Source organism: Aquila chrysaetos, chromosome 10 (genome assembly GCF_900496995.4).
Source record: "Aquila chrysaetos chrysaetos chromosome 10, bAquChr1.4, whole genome shotgun sequence".
In the NCBI taxonomy this organism is placed as follows: Eukaryota; Metazoa; Chordata; class Aves; order Accipitriformes; family Accipitridae; genus Aquila; species Aquila chrysaetos.
The window spans coordinates 14,633,012-14,650,949 of NC_044013.1; the positions used below are offsets into that span (position 1 = coordinate 14,633,012).

General features: G+C 45.9%; 5 protein-coding genes across 10 annotated transcripts in view; 4 read left to right on the forward strand and 1 right to left on the reverse strand.

Annotated features, from left to right (window-relative positions):
* Positions 1-1,189: 1,189 nt before the first annotated feature.
* On the forward strand, positions 1,190-4,223 carry LOC115346797 (zonadhesin-like). The gene is made up of 3 exons (XM_030027257.2): positions 1,190-2,208; positions 2,833-2,962; positions 4,000-4,223. Exons 1-3 carry the CDS (start codon positions 1,978-1,980, stop codon positions 4,221-4,223), a joined length of 585 nt encoding a protein of 194 aa, XP_029883117.1. The 5' UTR covers positions 1,190-1,977.
* A 1,303-nt stretch (positions 4,224-5,526) lies between these two features.
* LOC115347254 (zonadhesin-like) lies at positions 5,527-10,797 on the forward strand. Its single transcript, XM_030028405.1, has 7 exons — positions 5,527-5,613; positions 7,018-7,148; positions 8,079-8,278; positions 9,261-9,399; positions 9,708-9,836; positions 10,194-10,308; positions 10,644-10,797. Exons 1-7 carry the CDS (start codon positions 5,588-5,590, stop codon positions 10,795-10,797), a joined length of 894 nt encoding a protein of 297 aa, XP_029884265.1. The 5' UTR covers positions 5,527-5,587.
* A 2,136-nt stretch (positions 10,798-12,933) lies between these two features.
* On the forward strand, positions 12,934-16,467 carry PLAAT1 (phospholipase A and acyltransferase 1). Of its 2 annotated transcripts, none has more exons than XM_030027259.2 (4): positions 12,934-13,172; positions 13,735-13,970; positions 14,163-14,431; positions 14,811-16,467. In XM_030027259.2, the coding sequence occupies exons 2-4, from the start codon at positions 13,832-13,834 to the stop codon at positions 14,910-14,912; spliced, it is 510 nt and encodes a 169-aa protein (XP_029883119.1). In that variant the 5' UTR covers positions 12,934-13,172; positions 13,735-13,831; the 3' UTR covers positions 14,913-16,467. The 2 variants fall into 2 exon arrangements, with proteins under 2 accessions (XP_029883119.1, XP_029883118.1); XM_030027258.2 differs by having other exon boundaries at positions 13,738-13,970.
* Positions 13,185-13,728, forward strand: LOC115346799 (translation initiation factor IF-2-like). The gene is made up of 2 exons (XM_030027260.1): positions 13,185-13,502; positions 13,548-13,728. The coding sequence occupies exons 1-2, from the start codon at positions 13,229-13,231 to the stop codon at positions 13,709-13,711; spliced, it is 438 nt and encodes a 145-aa protein (XP_029883120.1). The 5' UTR covers positions 13,185-13,228; the 3' UTR covers positions 13,712-13,728.
* LOC115346795 (probable cation-transporting ATPase 13A5) overlaps positions 16,266-17,938 on the reverse strand; it is a 37,834-nt gene continuing 36,161 nt past the window's right edge. For all 5 annotated transcript variants that reach the window (XM_030027253.2, XM_030027252.2, XM_030027251.2 and 2 more), the window contains one exon: positions 16,266-17,679. In XM_030027253.2, coding sequence (XP_029883113.1) covers positions 17,639-17,679 — 41 coding nt within the window. In that variant the 3' untranslated portion in view covers positions 16,266-17,638. The remainder of the gene's footprint in view (positions 17,680-17,938) is intronic.

A 17,938-nucleotide genomic window follows, 5' to 3' on the forward strand; every position in this document is an offset into this window, starting at 1 on the left:
GAGGGCTGTGAATGTGATAATAATTATGTGCTCAGTAATGGCAAGTGTGTACCTCTAAGCAATTGTGGCTGCAGGGATGATGACAACAATTACTACAGTGTAAGTAATTTGTGGAGCAAATTTCTGGCTGCAAAACTTGCAGAAAGTTGGTCTCCTGTCCATCTGAATGAGACAGAAAGAAATCTTCAGGGTCTACCTCTTAAAAACCTTTCATCTGATTAGTAAAAGCTGCAGGCTCATGTATTAGGAGATGCAGGAGCTTGGTACTTCGCACCTTAGGCCAAAATTGAGGCATATTCAAAACTAGTCAATTGATCAGAGTTATTCAAGCAGTCTGTCCTAGTCCTGTTTTGTGTTCAAATTCTCATGTCAAAGACAATAAGATAAATGGACTGGGAACACCACCTCTTGGTGAGACTACACCTGGATTGAGCAGTTGTGGAATCACCATCTAGACAGGTTGCACCTAGCCAGCCCCCACACCCTTTGCTATTGAACTTTTATTGCATTGCAAAGCTGAGCACCTTGATAACATACTATTAACACAACTTGTGTTCAGGCTGGGGAGACCTGGATAACTCCACACTGCACCAGAAGATGCCAGTGTCACAAGAACGGTGTCATCAAATGCAAGAGCCATAGCTGTGATTCTAGAGAAACGTGTGTGATCAAAAATGGAAAACACAAGTGCAATCCAACAGGTATGTGCAGGCAGGTCTTCACTTGGTGTTCCATGAGGGCTGGAGAAGGAGGAAGGATGTGGGTGTCCATTCTTTCTTCCGTGGCACTTCCAGTCTTTTCCACAGGGAAAGGCGGCAGCTCTGACAGTGCTATTGACGACACATTATTGAACAGAAAAAGTTCTTAGAACAGAAAGTTCCAGTACAAGACAGAGACTTTGTAGAGGGAATTGGAACAAGAGTTTGAAAATTTACTTACATCTAGAAATTTGACAGTTCAGTCTGACTAGTTTAAATAAAAAAAAAAAGAAAAAAATATTTGCATTGTATCTACCAAAAACAAAACTCAGATATGTCTGTGAATCCTTTGGCAATGATCCTGTTTTTTCCATTGCGTGTTGATTTGAGAACAGAAAAATATAAAGGCAAAACAGGACAGAGCAGATCTGAACAGATACGTAATGGGCCAGTCGGACAACGTGGGTGTTTTTCGTTTGATAGTTCTTTTGGCCAAGCAAAGTTAATCTCATATTTTCTAGGTAAATTGGATTGTTTAGGAGGTAGCTTGTTGCCTAGTGACTCTACACTTCAGTTTTGAAGAATAGTATGGCATCGGTCCTACTGTATTGATCAGTACAAGGGCATAATGCAAATCCAGCTTCCCCCTGCTCCATTTTGGCAAAATACCACAGCAGAGGCACCCCAGCAGTCTTAAGGAGAGCCTTGCTCCTAGGATAATAGTTTGCTCTGCGCTCAATGGTCAAGGAGAATACTTAGATGATAGTCGCTGCGTCTGATTGTTAGGGCTGGTGAACCCAATGATCAATTTAGTAACCTCAGAAGAAATCACTGTGACAGCAGCAAGCCAGCCAAAATTAGACATTGCTTTTCAAGTTCCAGTAATTTTATAGCAACACATTGCTGAGGATTATGAAACCAACATCTCTAAAAGCCCACTGCAAGCCATGCTGTGTGGCAGAGTCATTCCTCTGCAGAGGACCAATGTGCACAACTCAGTCTCTATAAAGCCTATAAACCCTAATGTTCTGCTTCAGTTCAGTTGGCTTGCACTGGTTCTCAGCATAGGAATGAGTTTCTCTGGCCATCTCTCCATTTGAGTGCCCATTCACTAGGGTGATGCCTGAGCACCCATCTTTACTTGGAGACCTGCATGTCAGCAGCAATCATTTTTATCTAACTTATTTTAAACTGATCCATGCATGGGATCTGCCACATGCACATTCAGACTGGAGAGTAATGAAGCTCTCCCCTTCTAGGTTTTGGGAAATGCCAGATCATGGGCGATCCACACTACATCACCTTCGATGGTCTGGTGCACCACTTTCAAGGGAAATACACATATATTCTGGCTCAGACCATCCCTGACCTACCTGATACTCTGACACAGTTCAGCATTGAAGGCTTGAACTATCCTTTTCGTCGAAGTCGACGCATTACTTACCTGAAAGAGATTCTCGTCAATGTTTACAATCACACAGTGCGATTCAGGCAGAACAAGGAGCTTGTGGTAAGTCTCTCACTGACTGCAGAGCACAGATAAAGGCCCTCCCTTGGAGTAAAACACTTTTGAGTAAAAAATGTCTGTTTTGAAGAATTGAAGTATTAAAGCTAACTGTATTATTACAGCAGTGCAATGGGGCAACCACAAAGGTGATTTGCAGTTGTGTCGAGTCTTTTTTCTCTATAGTTATGAAGGATATAATTCTACTTCAAACAAATAAATGAATAAATAGAGATTTAGCAATAAAACACCAAATATCCCAAGACTTACAATAAAGCCATACAAATTTTTATCAGTGGTAGGGAAAACTGTGAATTATGCTAGGAAATCTTCATTTCCTTCCTATTGGTGGGTAAGAGTATACATATCCCATATATACATTTTTTAGCCCAATAGTAGAAATCTCTTAGGGTGATATGAAAATACTGTGTCCAGATCACTTTCCTCAAAACATGATTTTGTTAACTTTAAAAAACTGAATACTGAGGTTTTTTACCTGGTTAAATTATCTGACATATTTATCATAAAACTAGAGAAGAGGAGTGTTGATTTGTAGCATTGACCTGTACTGAAGCCAGATTTGAATTTGGCCTATATATTATGAATTGTAACTTATTCTTTCCCTGTCAGTTGGATGGTGTGAGGGTGAGACCCCCTGTTCGTCCTCATGAAGGTATTCGTATATATCAGAGGACAAGAAGAATTTACCTGGAGACAGATTTTGGCTTATACCTGAGCTTTGATGGCAATCAAAATGCAGGTAAGTGATACCAAGACAATGTGCAGGAATATTTATGCACTGTCTCAAAAAATGTTCTCATTCCAAAGGAGGTCTAAACCCAAGGCAAAATTAGAAACGTCACCCTTTGTGGTATGAAATTCCAGAATATTAAAACAAAAAGTGTTTCCCAGGAACCAGAAAAACCATAAAACTGGCATTTCTTTATCTGGATCCACCTGAACTTAGGAGAAATGAGATGGAGAGTCAGACTGTTCTACCTTTTGCTGTGTTAAGTAAGGCCTGAGTGATATAAACAAAAGCAAATCACTTAAATTGCTGATCAGGATGATGGGCTGAAGTCTGGATCTGCCCCTTTGCCAGCTTAACCCGGTCATAGGACTGAGGTCCTCAAGCTATACAGCTGTGAGGCATCCTTTTACATGCTTCCTCTCAAGTCTGTTCCAGATAATCCCATTCTTTAGTGTTTCTCAGCAGGACTCATATCACATATACACAACTCATGTAAGTTGAACACATATTATCTCCTCTGTTCAAAGCACAGTTACTCCTGATTTACAACAGAATATAGCCATGTTATTTCTGAGTGTATGGTGAAAGTGCCAGGCCATTTATACAGATGACCATCATTCCAAACCCTAAAATTCCAACTGCAGAAAGAAAAGGTCTGTTTTATAGGAATTCTGTTTCTCAACGAGCAAGTGGATTGTATATGAAGGGCAAAAAGTGGGTGATGCATTCAGTTTGTTGCAAAGCAGTAAGCAGTATGCACTAAGAGCACTCAGGTGGTGATGTGATGTTATAGAATACCTTATCGGCTTCAAGAAATTACTTTTTTCATGATCCATGTTGCAGAGCACAGAAACAGTCCTGTGAATAGATGTATGAACATGTATGTTCAGGACTGTGTTCATATCCTACATATGAGGCTCTTGTCACATTACCAACTCCTGTCTGAATCATGAAATGTGGTACTTGGCACTGCTTTCCACTTCTTCATACACTCAAAAGCAAGGATTTCTGTGTAATGGCTTTTTTTTTCTTCTGAACTTCCCTAGATATAAAGCTGGCCAATACCTACAGAAACAGAGTGGAAGGCTTGTGTGGTGACTTTGATGGGAGACATAGAAATGACTTCACAAGTCCAAATGGTGTTTGGGTGAAGAACGTGAATGTATTTGGTGAGAGCTGGAAAGTTCCTCTGAAAAGAACAACATCTCGTCTCAGGTACTTAATTTTCTACTTAATATCCATGGCAAGCACAGCCACTGGTAGTGAGTGAATTAAGCCACATTTAATATCCAGGAATAACTACACTGTCTTATTTCTGGTCTTTCTTCTTCCCTTGGACTGTGTGTAGGGACTTCTCCTTCTCATCACTAAGGTGAACTATCAGTGCCCTTCTATCTCACCAAAGAAGCCTGAACTATCACTTCATTACTCCAGTTCAGTATCCCTCTTTGGAGCCACAGCCATTACAACGGCTAGGGCACAGGGATGAATAAGATCTTTGCTAAGCTCATGGTTCCTGGAAAAGATAAATACATCATGTTGTGCTAGATGGGCCTGAGGCAAATCCTGGTTCAGTGTCATCCCTCATTCTGGAACATGAAGGTAGCTTTGAAATCCATCAAGATGAATTCACAGTTCCTTCCAGAAGAGGTTCTTAAAGAATCTGATTTCCTTACTTTCATGGCTATCTAGTGTTTTCTGCCAATACACAAAAAGTAAGGACATTCTTCTGAATATAAAAGAGGATATTTGTGGTCAGGCAAACTCTGTGCTAATTAGTCCATATAGAATATTGAAACGGGTAGGGAAAGAAGTTTCCTCCCTTCCTCCCTCCCTTCCTCCTTTCTTCCTTCCTTTCTTCCTTCCTTTCTTCCTTCCTGTCTTTCTCAATTTGCTTTGAAAGACCTTTGGAGGTTGCTTAGCCACTAACACAGAACTTTTTCAGCAAGTAAATGGAATTGTATTAGCTGTCAGGTTATAATCTGGCTGCAAAAACTAGTCTGCCAGAATAGTAGGAAGCAGTATGTAGGCTGGTGTTGAGCATAAAGGGGCTCTGGAGGCTATGCCTACAGAATTCTGGCACTTCAGGCACGTAGCCACTTGTTCAGTGAAAGTGAGCATATGTCCAAGAAATAGTGGTCTATTCCAGCTGCATCATTCTGACTAATGTTCAAGCTTTATTGAATAGATTGGATGAAGGAGGCATTGGATGAAGCCTGTGTCATGCAGAATTTCCAAAGAGACAGTTACAGATATCCCTTTTGATTTAAATACCCATAAATCTCTGAGATGGTAGGAAGTGTTTTAGTACATCTTTGATTTGCTTTATCTATCTCCTTCCCGTTCAGGATAAATCATGAGAAAGAAATAAGCTTACACTTACACCACAAGGCAGAAGTACTCTTACGGTGTTACTTAGAGAGTAGTACCATGAATGCTGTATGTACAGAGAACTGATGGTTTCGTAATGACTTAATTTACAGACGAGACGTCAACTCAAAAGGTGAGTCTGAGGAGGAACCAGATCCAGGGCTCTTCCAAGGCTGCAATGAAAATCAGCTGGGGCAAGAAAACAGAACTTCGAGATGTCAAATCCTGACTGACTCAAATGGTCCTTTTGCAAAGTGTCATTCTATGGTCTCACCAAATTTCTATTTCATGTAAGTGTCTACTGCAGACAGTTGTTCTCCCCATTTGCAAAATCATTTTGGTGCTAGTTTCTGACAAGAACTTTGCATCTTCAGTCTCCAGGGTATTAATAGCAACTGAGAATAGTAAGAAAACTGGGCCCAGTGATTCCATTATTGATATATTTAAATCCCCTTATTTATTTTTAAATAATTGTGATGATCTGTCTTTCCATCTATTTAGAGTTTCACTTTTCTGTTAGCTCTAGAAAGTAGCTTTCCTCTTTTCCTACACAGATAAAGCAGCAGTGTTAAGCATTATACCTGTAGGCTGGGATTTCCAGTGTGCTTACAGTTCTCATCCACATTCAGTGAGAATTTAGTTCCTGGCTCTGTTAGTTTCCTTTTAGCAATTCCAGCTTCATAAAATCTAGCCTTCATGCTATAGCCACAAAGGCCGAAGCCGTCAGTGACACTTCTTGAATCTTTCATGGAGAATTGCAAAAAAAACAGATTAGTGAAGAGTAACCCGGTATCTTCAAGAAAGTTCCCTCTGCTGTGTTTCAAGTCTGCTCTGGCCTCCTACATATACAATTCCCACATACCTAATTTTGAGCTGTATGAAACCTGTTGATTCATCCCCACATTCATCATTTATCCATCATCAGTCACAAAATTGCCAAGTAGCTGCCGGTTTTCTTTAGTCATATAGTTGTACCTAATGTTTAAAGATAGATAATGCCCACCTCAAAGAAGAATGTGAAGGTATCTTGAGCCAAAGAAACAGGGATACTGGCTTCAATGTACAAATAAATCCTGATTCTTAACATAAGCCTACTTTTCTCCTCACTCTAGAACTTGGTTGGGCAGCCTGTTCTACCTTCTTAGTGGTTGCCTGATTTTTCTGAGGTGCCACATACTTGCAGATCCCATTCATCTCAGATCTCAGTGCCTCTGAAAATCAGGCCATGGATATTCAGATGATGAGCAAAGCTGAGAAGGTAGCACTGGCAAACACTGGGTAAAACAGAATTCTATGTCAATATTCAAGGCATATGGATGTGGGGAGGGCACCCATGTATTGAAAGAAGTGTGTAGTCCAGCTATAAGACTTAACAGCACTAAAAAGTGCTCTATAAGCAAGACGCAGCCATGCTAGCCCAAAAAAGAAGCAGATGGCAAAGAATAACTTACTGTGACAAGCAGTCAGGTACCTGTTTATTGCTTGTTCGTATATGAATACCTCTCACGTTAGCAGCTGTTGCACACCAAATGACCTGATCTTCCCAGTCATGCGGCTGGAGTTTTTTTATTCCTCTGTTTTCCTGTCAGCCAGATACAGGAAAATGGAATTAACTCAGACTCAGGCAGCAAAGCAGCTGAAAATATACAATAACAAAGGTACTGGGAATGAACGCTTTCTCGTGTTGCACATAGGAGCTGCCTGTTTGATATGTGTGTGGGAGGAGATGAGGATGCTACCTTATGTCACAGTCTGGAGGAATACGTGCTGGATTGTCAGCAGCAAGGAGTCAGTATGGAAGGCTGGAGACAACAGACAGTTTGTGGTAAGCATAGGAAGAACCAGAAAGTATGGTTTCTGCCTAAAGGACTCTCAAAGTCTGAGATTTGAGGCTTTTTGTAGACGCACCATATATCAAAGCTTCTCAGGGAGTAAAAGCATGTTGATTCACACTTCAATCACTGTTCACAATTTAGCATGCACACTTGCTCTTCTGGTCTCTCTTCTGTGTCCTATGCTGACTTCCCTTCCTCATTTAGACCCCAACTTACAAAGCTACTTAGGAAAGCAGAACTGTCGGCTCCCTTTTCATCAGAAGTTTTGTGAGAGAAAAAAATGTCCTCGTTCCCAACTGGGCAAAAAAGTTAAAATTTTGGAGACCATCACAAGCCACAAATCTGAAGGAAAAACATTTTATTTCAAATTTTTTTTTTTTCAAACTCAAATCTACAAAATATACTCATTCTCTTTTTTGCCTGTGAAATTTCAAGATAAAAAAGATTCAGCTGAAAACTCCAAATCTTTCAGACTAAAAAATGCTGAAATAAAACGTCTAATAATCTCAAACCTTTTTTCCCTAATTTTTTTTTTTTAAGTTGGGAGATTCATCAAACCATACATCCCCTGCATCACCCATGGTTAGATGACTTTGTATTCCTGGTGAAATACACCTCCCAGAGTTGTGAAACAGCTCTGGTACTTGCAGGGATGGCTACCCTGAATGTGTGTGAAGTTATTTGAGATCAGTGAACACCAAGAATGAGAGCACAGCATACAAATAGCTTTGACGATGCATTTCCTGACTCTGGAGTGCTTTACTTGCAACTTCAGTACTATTAGATATGTATGCACATCCTGTGTATGTGTGTTCATCATATTGCCTCCTACAAAATGGTAACGTCCTCAGGATCTCAAAGGGCATTGTGTAAGTAATGCACAGCAGCCTGCTATAACTGGACTCTCCTTATTTTTACAGGTATATCGTGTCCTGCCAACAGCAACTACAGCTCATGCATGTCTGCATGCCCAGCATCCTGCAATGACTTGACCAGCCCCTCTGAGTGCGAATCACCTTGTGTTGAAGGCTGTGAATGTCTCCCTGGCTATGTTCTTAGTGGTTTTGACTGCGTGCCTTACAAACAATGTGGCTGCACATACCTTAACAAATATTATGAGGTACAGTTTCTCTGTGGGTCAGACAGCTCCCACAGCACCAAACAATATTTTCTTCTGCTAATTATTTTGACAATTTCCTCATTCTCCTCAGCACGTAATTTTGCATTAGAAACAAAGAGCAATTGTTTAATAAAATTCTGGTCTCCGGAGGAAGGGAAGAGAGAGTAGGTCACTTGGTCTGGCTCTGAAACTGCGTGCCAGAATACTCAAGGCAGGCACTTGAAGAAAGTATATGATAACACTCTGACCTCCATTGTCAATTCTTCACCTTTATTACGCTAAATAATAGCCTTATAGACTCCAAAGTTTACAACACACCAGAGTTACAGAGAAGTTCTGTCAGTCACTGTGGTCCCTCTCCTCTCAGTGGAGAGTGGTATAGGCAGGGCTGAGAGTCTGTGGCTGGCTGTCTGGCTATGACATGAAGAGAACCCCAAGCAAGGCTGCATTCTGAGGAATATGGAGAATCCTCCATTGTCGCTACAGGATAAAACAGCTTCATAATCTCACAGATTTCTGTTTTAACACTAGAAATTTGGTACAGAAAAGGCCTAAGCCAGTAAAGATTGTTTTATGGGAGGAGGGAGACACTATAAACAGGTGGCAGTTGCCAGAAAAACAGCACATAGCATTTCCACATTTCCTTGGAGGCATGATGTGATGCATCTGCCACTCTCTTACCTCCAGCAACAGTTAGACATTGTTGGCTGCACATGTACCCCACCTGGGGCTAGGATATCGTACCCCAAACTCTTCTTTTACCTTCTTTCTTGGGCTGTCCTTGAGTTTCAAAGAGCTGGATTAGTAAACTGCTTGCTTGCTTTTTTGTACAAACCACTAAAAAAAAAAAAAAAAAAATCTGCCCTGTTACCATTCATCAGGAAGGCATCAGAGAGAGCAGCATGGGGCCCCAGTGCGCCATTCATGGTTTTTCTGGCTGATTTTATTTGATACTTTTTAATATTTAACTGCTGTCTTCCAGATTGGAGAAATATTCACAACTGATGACTGCTCTCAGAGATGCCAATGCACAGAAAGCTCCACTGTCTCCTGTTCTAACATAGCGTGTGGATATGATGAAATCTGTGGCATTTCAAACTACAGTCGTGGATGCTACAGGAGTGAGTCAACTACTATCACATTGTCTTTGATGCTAAGAAGTCTTGACTTACTGCTTATAGGACACCACTGGGTTGGGGATAGTTGCAACAGAGTGTGTACAGAAGAAAAGAGCATACCGGGGATCTTGCTCTGATGTTTCATTGCAGAAACAGTGTTTCTTTCCCTGATTCCTGTTGTCAAGTACAAGAAATGCATCTTAAAATACAGGGATGTCCACCATTACAAGTCAGTGTAATCTAAGCAAGAACAGTTCTCTCAGGGTTGAATTATCTGAGAGTCTGAAGTGTTTCTCCTTCCTTTTTGCTAGGTGGACCATGTATGCCAAATCCTTGTAAGAATGATGGAGTTTGCTCTGAAACTACCACCACCTCTCTCCACTTCTACTGTGAATGTTCAGAACTGTACACAGGACCAAGCTGCGAGGCTGAAAAGATAGGTAATAAATTCTGGATTTCACTGCCTGCATTACACACACCACTTTCAAAAATGGGTATCATTACAGAGAAGACTGAGCTTGCTCTTCATTTCCATGCTGTAAATTAGTAACCCAGGGGGTGAGAGCCTGTGGTCATCCAAGCAGAAAGAAGGGGTCAGATCCCCCATTGGAGAGGTGCTAGAAGGCATGACAGCAGGGCTCTGTAGAGCATACAGGACCTGGGTCTGACACCAGTCCAGAAAGCCACATTCATCAGAGAACACAGTATAAACCAAGCGGACAGGCAAGGGTTGAGAAAAAAAACTCTGTTCACAGTATGGTTAGCTTTCACTGACAGGGCTCTTATTTCTTCTTCAGCTGAAGACCCTCCTACAGAGAACCCTGAGGACCATACAGTTGCCATCGTCGTTGGAGTTGTGGCAGGTGTAGTTGTTATCGTCATTCTCATCTCCTCTGCAGTGTACCTGTACAGGTAAGGCTTTTCCCAGCTTTGCTACGTTCAGCAGAGTCAAGACACATACTTTTAGCACCTGTAAACCTCAAAACTCCCACTAATCACATACCTGCAGGACCAGAAAGGAACCACAGCATTCAGGATCTCATTTGAAGAATGTGAGGGAAAACTTAGCTTCTTCTAAAGAAATGAACATATGCCATTTCCTTTACACGGGGCATATGCATCACTATCACAAATCTTGGGCTTCTCCAAAATCTGACTTAATGCATGCTCATACCATTATTTGACCTCTCACTACAGCTAAGAACAGAAAATAAAGGTTTGGTTTTTTTTTTTTTTCCATTGTACAGAAGAAAAAGAAAGATGGATGCAGCTGCAAAATCAAGGGATTCTTTTTTGAGACAGTCCAGGGTTGTATTGGATGACAGAATACATGAGCAAGATTATGGCTGCATCGTGAACGCTGCATTTGATCAAAATCAATCCCAAAATACATACCTATAGTTAGCAATATTTTTCCTATTCATTTGTATTACTTTCTGCCTTTGTATTTTAATAGTATTTCTAATACTTTGAGAAGAAATAATAATAAATAAAACATTGCATTTGCTGAAAACTTTGAACTTGTTCATCTAAAATATCTCTCAGATCTCATGTTGTAGACCCAAACTGAAATATGTCCTAACTCACAAAAGAGACTGTGCTGTCTTCAGAGGCTCTTTGAAAAACAAAAAATCCAGACAGAATTTGCCAGTACAAGTGTGCTGCACACCATCACACACGCACCTCTGATAGATGTACAAACTGTAGACTGATGCAGTCAGAATTAATTATAGCATCCCAGGCAGGTCTTCATGAGATCATCTTACCCAAATCCTTCCATGGGCAGGGGATTAGCCAACTGAGCAGGACACAGTTCTTACTCCTCTTCTGGCAAGGCATGCCCAACTGGGGAGAGAAATATATAGGAAGACACTGAGCTCATCTGGTGACAGGGGTAGTAAAAAGGATGGCCCCTATTGTCCCCCTTGGGAGTGCTGGACTGAAAGAAGTGATTGTTTGAAGGAGAGCTGCCTCATTGCAGTCAGGGTGGAGTGGACAAGAAAGTAGGGTTGTCATCACTCCCCTGCCTGTGGGAGCTAAGCAAGAGCATAACTTAACAAAAACTTTCTGAAGAATGATATCATGGCATAAACTCTCCTCGGGGTCTTTGCAAACTCTGAAGCTGCCACACGGATGAATGTGGGTAGAGATCTGCATCGGCTCAGTCCCAGGCCATGCTAAGGACCTCCCTCCAGCAGAAGACCAAAGGTGTTTGTGGCAAGGCCTAATGACATGCAGTGTGCCAGACACCCACCCCATGACAGACCACTCAAAAGGCTCAGGGGACCAAGGCACTGCCTGGGCCTCGTACAAGCCCTGAACAAATTTCCAGTGCCATGAGTGAAGCTCTGAGACATAAGGAACGCACCATTAAGGTTTCTCTGATGCTGTTCCAGTTCTTTGCAGGTTCACTTCTGATTATGGTGAGGAACAGTGCGGGCTTCCCATTGTTTCTGCCATAATGCTGGTTATTATTTACTTACCCTTTCTCCTTTCCCTTGTATCCATAAACTCATACATGCTGTCAGCCAGAAAAGTATTTGTAACCTCCATGAACACTTAGGTAGATAAAAGGCATTTTATTCTATTCCATTTAAGAACATGCCAGCTGTCCATACATGCACAGCACAGCTATTTTGGAGAGGATGTGAATGGAAAGGGGCTTTCAGCCCCATTACATAATGAAAATGAATCGGCACCAGAGACCTACTCGTGCGCAAACGAACTGTCAGCCTTATGCTGGAATTTCACCGCAATTATAAAAGCATCTTTCCTGCCTGTTCAGCGGCAGCTTCCTATTGCGCTCTCATGCTTGCTAACAGTGCGATTCTGTGAATGTCGAGTGGTGCTGACCACGCTCACCTCCCCTTGCAGGCGGTGGGAGCGCAGGCCAGTCCCGACCCTGTGGGATCCCAGCCTGGGCTCTCCCAGGCAACAGGGCCCAGCGGTGCCCAGGTAAAGCAGATTTCTGGGTTTCCACAGATACACTTTTTTTTCCATACCACAAGAATTGCCTTGGCTTTCCACTGCAAAGCTTTGCAAATACTTCAGACTTGAAACAGGGAGTGATACAGAAAGCCAAATTGCAATGCAGTGCTCCACCAAATTAGCTATTTCATGTCAATAGAAGCCAGAACGACGACAAGTCTTCCGCTGCTCTGATCTTTTAAACCAACTGGCTTGCTCACGGACTTTTACAAGGCTGGGCTTTAAATACACCGCTTAGTTCAACTCACCCAGAGGCCAGTTTTGTTGTTAGCGAACACTCCCTTTTAGCATACTGTGCCGGCAATAGCCAAGGAGACAGCCGTACCTGCTCAGCTGTGCTCAGCCCTCAGCTCAGAGGACTCTTGCTGGGCACAATCACGAGACTCCTCTGAAGTCCCTGAAGGAAATTCCTGGGCCACGACATGAAAAGCCATCCCAGAAATCTCTTTGCCCTTAACGGGCCATTGGGATTAACCCTGAGCTCCACCTCCTTTGCTTCTCTTCACCAGCAAGGAAATGAAACGGCAGCATCCCCTTTCCCTCTCGAAAGGTTTCCTGCCGAGGGATGCTCACCCGCCCCTCGGCTCGGCAGGACCCGCTGCCCCGGCTCCGCGCACCGGAGCCCCGCTCCCCGGGGACGGGCCGAGCACCGCCTGCCCGGAACCCGCCCGGCTCCTCGCCATTCACAGCGGCCGGGAGGAGCCGGCACCCGGCCCAGCTTCCGCCGCCGCCCCCTCCCTCCCCGGGCCGGCAGCCCGACCACGGCAGCAGCGGGACGGGCGCCGGGGGTGAGCGGGGCCTTGGAGGGGGGACGCGGGGGAGCGAGCAGGCGTGTGCCAGCAGGATGTGCCCCCGCGGCTCCGGGGTGCCGGCGGCGGGCGCGGGTCTGCCGAGCTCCCGGGGGCGCCTCAGGGCCTGGGGATGGGCTCGGCACCCCCGGCCCGGGGAGCTGCGACCCTCCACCGGAGCTGGCCCGGTACCGGCAGAAGGAGAGCCCCGAGAGGAGCGCGGCCGGGAGGGGACCAGGGGGAGCCTTGCGGTGGGCACAGTTCGGCCCGCCGCCCCGGGGAGGGGCCCGTGCGGCGGAGCGAGCGCCGGGGACGGGCGCTGCGAGCGGGCCGCCGGCCCCGAGCAGCTCCCCCGCTTCGCCTGCGGCGCTCGGCGGCGGCGGTGTCCTTCCTTACCCCGTGCCAGCGCGACGGTAGCAGGCGGGACCGGCTGCCCCTCGCCGGGGCCCTGCAGAGCGGGGTCCACCGCAGCAGCAGTCGGGTCCCACCCGCCGATGCTCCGTGTGCGCGACGAGCGTGCCGGTGCCAGGCCCTACTGATCTCCCCGCCTGCCGCCCCCCAGCAGATGCCCTGTGCCCATCCCAGACCTCCCCTCTCCACCGTGCCTTGCGCTGAGCCCGCCCGGCATGAGGGGCATGTCCTGACCTCACGCGCTTGAGATGGCGGCTATCCAGAGCTTCGGTGCCACCCACCCCGGCGACCCCGAGCCCGGGGACCTCATCGAGATCTTCCGGCCAGCTTATCAGCACTGGGCCCTCTACCTGGGCGACGGGTACATCATCAACGTGACGCCCGTAGGTAAGGCTGGCGCAGCCCAGCGGGGTGCAGAGGGGGCTTTGGGGTCACCCGGGAGCCCCGTCTCCCTCCACGGGCTGGTGGTGGACCCTGTGTGCGTGGATGGCGTTTCCAGGAGCCAACCAGAAACCCCTCTGAGGTCTTGGAGGGACCAGACAGGGCCCACCTGGCTCATCCCATCCCTACCTTCCCCAGATGAAGGGCCGCCAGCCACACTCGCCAGCGCCAAGTCAGTGTTCAGCAGAAAGGCCCGGGTGAGGATGCAGCTCCTGAAGGACGTGGTGGGAAATGACACCTACCACATCAACAACAAGTACGACGGCACCTACGCTCCCCTCCCGGTGGAGGAGATCATCCAGCGCGCCGAGTACCTCATTGACCAGGAGGTGTCCTACGACCTGCTCGGCAACAACTGCGAGCACTTTGTGACGCTGCTCCGCTACGGCGAGGGGGTCTCCGACCAGGTAAGTAACACGGGGTAAGCCCCTGCGTGGCTCCCAGTACACCTCCTTGCTTCTCTGTGCGAGCTCCTGGACCAGGGCACAGCCTGCAAACTGCATAGGGACAGCAAAGCCCCAGGCATTGGGTCCAAACCATCACTGCCAGAGACCCTGGACCAGGAGGTTCGCTATAGTCTGCACCCTGATAGCGTCGTCTTACTGAACACCACAGCCTAAGGGTGAAAGCCTGGGTGTTACCCCTTCTGCTTATGGGGCAGGTGTCTCTCATTCATTTAATTGCCTTGATTATCCCTGCCTGTTCTTCATTAGCTTGCCTGGGGGTAAAAAAAAAAAAATAAAGCTCATCATGTTTTCCAGCCTGTGTTTTATTTCCCCTTTGCAGGCCAAGCGAGCAATTGGTGCCATTGGATTTGTAACAGCTGCTGCTGGTGCCTTCTCCTTGCTGGGCTTGCTCCACAGCAGAACCAGAGAGAGACAGTACTGATGGCCCACTGGGACAAGCTCAGAGCAGAGCAGGGGAACCCCAGCCGGGGGGGGGGACCCAGGACAGTTTGTGGCCACAGCTGCCACTGAGACTTACTAACAACTGTGTCACCCTTGCTGAGAGCAGCACTAGCCTGTTTGCCACATCTGCTTTTATTTCATTGCCTGTGATGATTTTTCTGGTAGTCTGGGAGCACTTGCAAGCAAATTCTCTATCCTCACCCCCGCAGTGCTCTGCTGAGGGCTGGCGCAGGCTTTCTACACACATCCTGTATTTATCAGCTACATCCTGTGGGCTCTTTATGTGAATAACCTATTTTAACCTTAACATTTTTACTTTGGGTTTTTTTTTTAAATCAAAAGTAATATAAAAGTATTGCTGAGGGTTTATTGTGTGTCCTCCAGCTGAGGGTCTGTGCAAGTGGGAAACCCCAGGTTCTCAGGCCTGCGAAAGGGCAGACAAGGCATGTACTGTGTCTTGGAGCCTGTGCCAGCTGTGCCTAAACTGAGCCGCTCCTGCGAGGGCAGGAGGTAGGAAGGAAGGGCAGGCCTTGCAGGCTGTATCCCTCAGTGTTTTAAATGAGTGCTTTGTTTTTGGCACAATGGTGTTTTGCTCAGTTTTCTCCTGCCTGGAAAGCATCCCTTTCCCTGGCTCCTCTGACTCCCTTTGGAAGCAGCAGCCCCCCAATCTGGGGACATCTGACAAAAAACCCAGCTAACTTTTTCTCTGGCAGCTGTTTGTTCCAGATTGGGGCTACTGTACCACTGAAATTTCCCTCTTCATCCCTGTAAATGCAGTAATTGTTGGCACTGGACCTGACCAAGCTTACTAGATGATCTTTAAGGTCCCTTCCAACCTAAACCATTCTATGATTTTACTCCTTGAGCTGCCAAAGCACTGAGGTTTAAAGAAAGACTACCATGGATTGCATGGGTAGCCAGGAGCCTTTGCCCCCTGGAGCTGTGGCCATTGGCTCTTCAGTGACCAGAAGTTGAATTTAAGCAGTTTGTAGCCCCAGCACAAGATCGATCTTCCTCTAGCCAGCAGGAAGGCAAAGCCAGGGTCCCTGCATTGCTGTGGGTGATGTACCTGGAAAACGAGCTGTGCAGCACCTATGCCCTATCTCCAAATCTACAGAGCCCCACTATTTCCTTGTCACAAAGCTGACGTGTGGCTTGTCTTAGAAGAAAAGTGGTTTGGAAAAGTGTGGTTTGTTACTCTTTACCAGGAATATCTGGCTTACGTGTTTGGAACCATGTTATTTGCAGACTGTGTGTAAGAAATTAAATCCTGTGTTGCTTTTGCCACGGGCAACTGCCTGGACTGTAAGAAGAGACGAGAGCAAAAGAGCTGTCTGTAAGAGGCTTGCTATTTTTATCTGCTCTTAACATGTACATAACAGTATCAGAAGGTTTTTTTTAAATGCCAGTTGTTTCAGTGTTTGAAATAACAAAGCTAAGACTTCTGGTCCTATTTTGTAGTGCCCTCTGTTATTACATCTAAATAAAGTTCTTTTTTAATATGGGAAAATATAATAAAACTAAACCTGAAAGTCCTTTTTTGCTTCCTGCAAATGTAATCAAAAGTTCTTTCATGGCTAAACTAATTAGGTGGTTGAACAACTTGAAGATGAAAGAGCAAGCATAGAGGGGCTCAGCTTCTCGTACCTGTCCAGCAGCCACATGCTAGAGCACATTAAAACCCCTGCTTCTTGGCATGACCTAGTTAAAGCAAGAAGCCAAGGCTTAGCTCTGCTTTCTGCCATGTGACACAAAACCTGGGCCAGGACCTGGCAGCGGCAAAGCATGAATTGGGGGCAGGGGGGAGTCACGTGTGTGTGTGCAGCAGCTGTAGTGTCCCCTTGTCTTTGCAAGCTCAAGTGGGGCTTATCCTCGCCAGCCTTCCCAGCCTGGTCTTACAGCAATCTGTGAGCTTTAACCTTTCCTGTACTCAGAGCATTACATCTGCCAGAACTGGCAAGGGAGAGCTGGGCGAGGACAGCGTATGCACCCTCTCACATCTATAATTCACTCTGGGATGCAAGAAAACTGGAATTACTTCATCTGGGGAACTTTCTTGTAGTTCGTGGAAGCTGCAGCATTTAAACACAGGATTTTGCAATTGTACATGTGCTCTGTGTGGTCAAGGTTAGGTCACTTATTTTGGATTGCCTTCCCCTCAAGCCTGGTGGGTGCATTGACAGGATTTGGTGGAGCAGTGACTGAAACATGGAGTAAGAGTGTGATATGGAGCAACAGAAGCCATCACTTTGCTGTATTCAGTATTTCTGAGCCTTTGTAGGAGATGTTGGCAAGGCCCAAGACCTGCTGGTGCCATAGAGTCGAGTCAAGGCTGTTATTTTACCAGCAGCAGAGAGAATAATCCTTGCCTGTGCTCCAAGGCACAGCCAGCACGGGCCCAGCCTGCCCCTGAAGGGATGGGTTTGTGCAGGGATTTCAAACATCTGAATCTGGTGCACATCAAATGATGAAAACATGGGCTGTTCAGTGCAAGCCAGGGAAGCTGCCAGCTCTGTGCAGCCCCGTGCCTGGCTGCAGGGTCTTGCTTAGTCCTCGTCGCTGTATTTGTATGTGGGGTTAACGTAAATCTCATCAGTGCTTTTTGCTGCAAAGTCTTCTGCATTTACAGGAGGCCAGTTGGGATCCCTCTGCAGGATCCTCTGCCATTTTCGGTACTGGCTGTTCGACTGGTACCCGAAACAGGATTTAATCAGCAGCCACAGGTGCTTGTTCTGTAAGATAACGTCCTGCAGAGTGACACGGCACAGGGTCAGTGCTGTTGCCCTTCACTGGAAGGGAAGACTGCTTGGGGACAAAAGCCATCCCTTGCTATGTGTGCAACGCCCCTGAGCCCCATGGTGCTGGGAGGCTGCGTGCGCTCCCCTTGGGTAACGCAGCTGCCAAATGCCACCTTCCTCATCCACAGAAAGGCTCTGCTCAGTCATATCAGGACAACACTGATCTCAGTCTGTTTAGCTGAAGGGGATAATCAAGGGGCAAGATTTT

Coding starts and splice junctions, on each gene's coding strand:
- LOC115346799 (XM_030027260.1), top strand. CDS start 13,229: ATGTGCCCCCGCGGCTCCGGGGTGCCGGCGGCGGGCGCGGGTCTGCCG. Junction 13,503..13,547: donor GGACGGGCGCTGCGAGCGGG/CCGCCGGCCCCG, acceptor GCGGCGCTCGGC/GGCGGCGGTGTCCTTCCTTA.
- LOC115347254 (XM_030028405.1), top strand. CDS start 5,588: ATGGTCTCACCAAATTTCTATTTCAT. Junction 9,837..10,193: donor CTGCGAGGCTGAAAAGATAG/GTAATAAATTCT, acceptor TTTCTTCTTCAG/CTGAAGACCCTCCTACAGAG. Junction 10,309..10,643: donor TCTGCAGTGTACCTGTACAG/GTAAGGCTTTTC, acceptor TCCATTGTACAG/AAGAAAAAGAAAGATGGATG.
- LOC115346797 (XM_030027257.2), top strand. CDS start 1,978: ATGGGCGATCCACACTACATCACCTTCGATGGTCTGGTGCACCACTTT. Junction 2,209..2,832: donor GGCAGAACAAGGAGCTTGTG/GTAAGTCTCTCA, acceptor TTTCCCTGTCAG/TTGGATGGTGTGAGGGTGAG. Junction 2,963..3,999: donor TGATGGCAATCAAAATGCAG/GTAAGTGATACC, acceptor GAACTTCCCTAG/ATATAAAGCTGGCCAATACC.
- PLAAT1 (XM_030027259.2), top strand. CDS start 13,832: ATGGCGGCTATCCAGAGCTTCGGTGCCACCCACCCCGGCGACCCCGAG. Junction 13,971..14,162: donor CATCAACGTGACGCCCGTAG/GTAAGGCTGGCG, acceptor TACCTTCCCCAG/ATGAAGGGCCGCCAGCCACA. Junction 14,432..14,810: donor GCGAGGGGGTCTCCGACCAG/GTAAGTAACACG, acceptor TCCCCTTTGCAG/GCCAAGCGAGCAATTGGTGC.